The 2,943-nt window shown below is 41.1% G+C and overlaps 1 protein-coding gene across 1 annotated transcript; it reads left to right on the top strand.

The window, feature by feature from the left end:
* The first annotated feature begins 242 nt into the window (after positions 1-242).
* On the top strand, positions 243-2,575 carry LOC125476189 (pentatricopeptide repeat-containing protein At4g02750-like). Its single transcript, XM_048582003.1, has 2 exons — positions 243-1,322; positions 1,510-2,575. Exons 1-2 carry the CDS (start codon positions 527-529, stop codon positions 2,463-2,465), a joined length of 1,752 nt encoding a protein of 583 aa, XP_048437960.1. The 5' UTR covers positions 243-526; the 3' UTR covers positions 2,466-2,575.
* The last annotated feature ends 368 nt before the right edge of the window (positions 2,576-2,943 follow it).

Below are 2,943 nucleotides of genomic sequence, written 5' to 3'. Positions count from 1 at the left end.
GTACCACCACCATACACCCACCATTAACGCTATCACCATGGCAACTACCCCCACAACTATTGTTGCCATTACCCCCACTATTATATTTATTTTTGTCATTATATATAATTATCACTCTTATATTAAAATTACTTAACCAAAGAGGCGAAAAGAGTCTGTTTTTCATACTCGCAGCACATAAAAATACAGTTTATTAAATGCTTAAGTGTTTTATTTTACAATTAATTATTCTTAAAGTATAACAAAATCAGTTTAAAGAAAAAAAAGCACGGCCCTAAGTTGGAACATTAACCCCTATAACAGTTCCGGCAGACTTATCAAAAGTGGAAGGTTGAGTAGCTCAGGAACGTCATCTCGTAACAGTTTCCGGTTCTTATCGGTCCACGAAGAAGCATAGTACATACATCCTCATACTTCTCGGAGACTCCTCAAATTTTCCAAAACTATCCCAACCTTATTCACCGAAGGAAAGTTAATAAGGGGTTTTGCCAAAGCCGCCATTAATCGTGTTTATGTTGCCAGATTAATGCGATTTGTTCGATTGCCTGTCCGTGTCCGTGCCCATGTCAACTTCATTGCAGATACTTGTTGCATCCTTCACTGCTTGATTTATCTACGGTTGAAGCTTTTCTCAACTTATGATGTATATACTTGCAATGTCAAGATTGGTGTGTTATCAAGAGCGGGAAAGATTGAAGCCGCCCGCCAATTGTTCGATGAAATGCCCACAAAAGACGTAGTTACATGGAACGCCATTATTACTGGGTACTGGAAAAATGGGTATTTTGGAGAGTCCAAGAGATTGTTTGGGCTGATGCCTGTTCGGAATGTGGTGTCCTGGAATTCCATGTTAGCCGGGAGTGTCGAGAATGAGATGGTCGACGAGGCTTTCATGTACTTCCGGGAGATGCCAGAAAGAAATATTGCTTCTTGGAATGCTATGATTTCGGGGTTTGTGAAATGTGATAGGCTGGAGGAAGCTAGTAGGATATTTCAAGACATGCCGAAGAGGAATGTTATTTCTTATACTGCAATGATTGATGGGTACGTGATGAAAGGAGAGATAGAGCGGGCAAGGGCACTGTTTGACTGCATGCCTCGCAAGAATGGCGTTTCTTGGACAGTGCTGATCAGTGGGTATGTGGAGAACGGCAAATTTGATGAAGCACGGGAATTGTATGAGCAGATGCCGGAGAAAAATGCGGTTTCAATGACAGCTATGCTCACGGGGTATTCTAAGGAGGGAAAGATGGAAGATGCGAGAGCATTATTTGATCAGATTCAGCGCAAGGATCATGTCTCTTGGAATGCAATGATAACAGGTATGCCATGTGCAATTACTCATCCATCACGATATACCTTAAAATTTCTTAGTTGGGTATTTTACTTGAGCTCGTTACATTGGTTTGCTAGCACTTACTAATACAATTAGGTCAGCATCTGCCTCGTCTGATTTTTAAAGCATTGTCCTAATCACTTGTCCCCTGACATGCCTGTTTTCATTTACAGGCTATGCACAAAATGGCGGCGGAGAGGAAGCACTGAAGTTACACTCACAAAAGCTTAAGATTGGTCTGCATCCAGATAAATGGACCCTTGTTTCGGTTCTGACTGCCTGTTCTAGTCTTACATCTCTTAAAGACGGAAAACAAGCCCATCTGCTCATTATTAAACATGGATTTGAATCAAACCTCTCCTTATATAACGCTTTGATTACCATGTACAATAAATGTGGTGCAATCCTTGATGCTGAGTTAGTGTTCAAACAAATTGAGTGTCCAGACCTCGTCTCATGGAACACCATTATTGCTGCATTTGCACAGCATGGTCTCAATAAGAAAGCTCTTGATTTCTTCAACCAGACTGTGGTGCACGGCTTCAAACCAGATGGTATAACATTTCTTAGCTTGCTATCTGCCTGTGCTCATGCAGGCAAGGTAAACGAGAGCTTGAAGTTGTTTGATTTGATGGTCAGCAGCTACAACATTGCCCCTAGATCGGAGCATTATGCTTGCTTGGTTGACATTTTGTGTCGAGCAGGCCAGTTAGAGAAGGCTTGCAAGATGATCCAAGAGATGCCATTTCAAGCAGACTCTGGAATATGGGGCTCTCTTCTTGCAGCTTGCAGCATTTACTTAAACGTGGAAATAGGGGAGCTGGCTGCAAAGAATATATTACATTTGAATCCTCGTAGTTCTGGGCCTTACGTTGCGTTGTCTAACATATACGCAGCTGCTGGAAAATGGAGAGATGTTGCAAGAATGAGAAGTCTGATGAAGGAGCATGGAGTGAAGAAGCAACAGGCACAGAGCTGGACAGAGATTGGGAATAAGGTGCACATTTTCTTGGGAGGGGATGTATCTCATCCAGATATTGATAAGATTCATTTGATGCTCAAAACGATCAGTCTCCATATACCTGCGGATGATTTTGTAGACATTACGTTTCATGGAGCTACTAGGTAATGAGTTCACTGGACTAAATGGTTCCATTTCTTCCAATGTAGACTTTGTAAAGTTGTGCACGAAGCGTTAACATGAAATGAAACTGCATAAATTTCGTTTTCGTCTTGTGGCTTATGTCGGGTCATGTTGATTTTGGCTTTCAGTTTTCATTTTTTTTTGAAAACTGAAAGTAATTATCAAAAGCTTTTTCAGCTTTTTCAGTATGTCGATTCATTTCGTATGCTTATTGAGCGAGATGTTCTTATGATAAAAGATGAACTTGTGGTTTTCGTACCTTTTTTTATCGGCCATTCTTGTTTAGGTTAATATTTAACTTTGGGTTTAGAGAAGAGAAAGCCCAAAAGAGTTCAATAAGAAGAGTTTCTGCCCGGAGCCCATCACCAAGCCCAAACCGTCCATCTCAAGACCAATTGGCGCTCCCCCATTAATGCAAAGGCTAGGTGCTTACAAGAGAAGTGACAACTAATGGAAATCAACC

This window comes from the organism of the source record quoted next, unplaced genomic scaffold (genome assembly GCF_019419815.1).
Source record: "Pyrus x bretschneideri cultivar Hongxiangsu unplaced genomic scaffold, Pyrus_bretschneideri_v1 Contig18, whole genome shotgun sequence".
NCBI lineage: Eukaryota > Viridiplantae > Streptophyta > Magnoliopsida > Rosales > Rosaceae > Pyrus > Pyrus x bretschneideri.
Note: the sequence above shows the minus strand (reverse complement) of the source record. Positions and strands in the feature narration are given on the sequence as shown.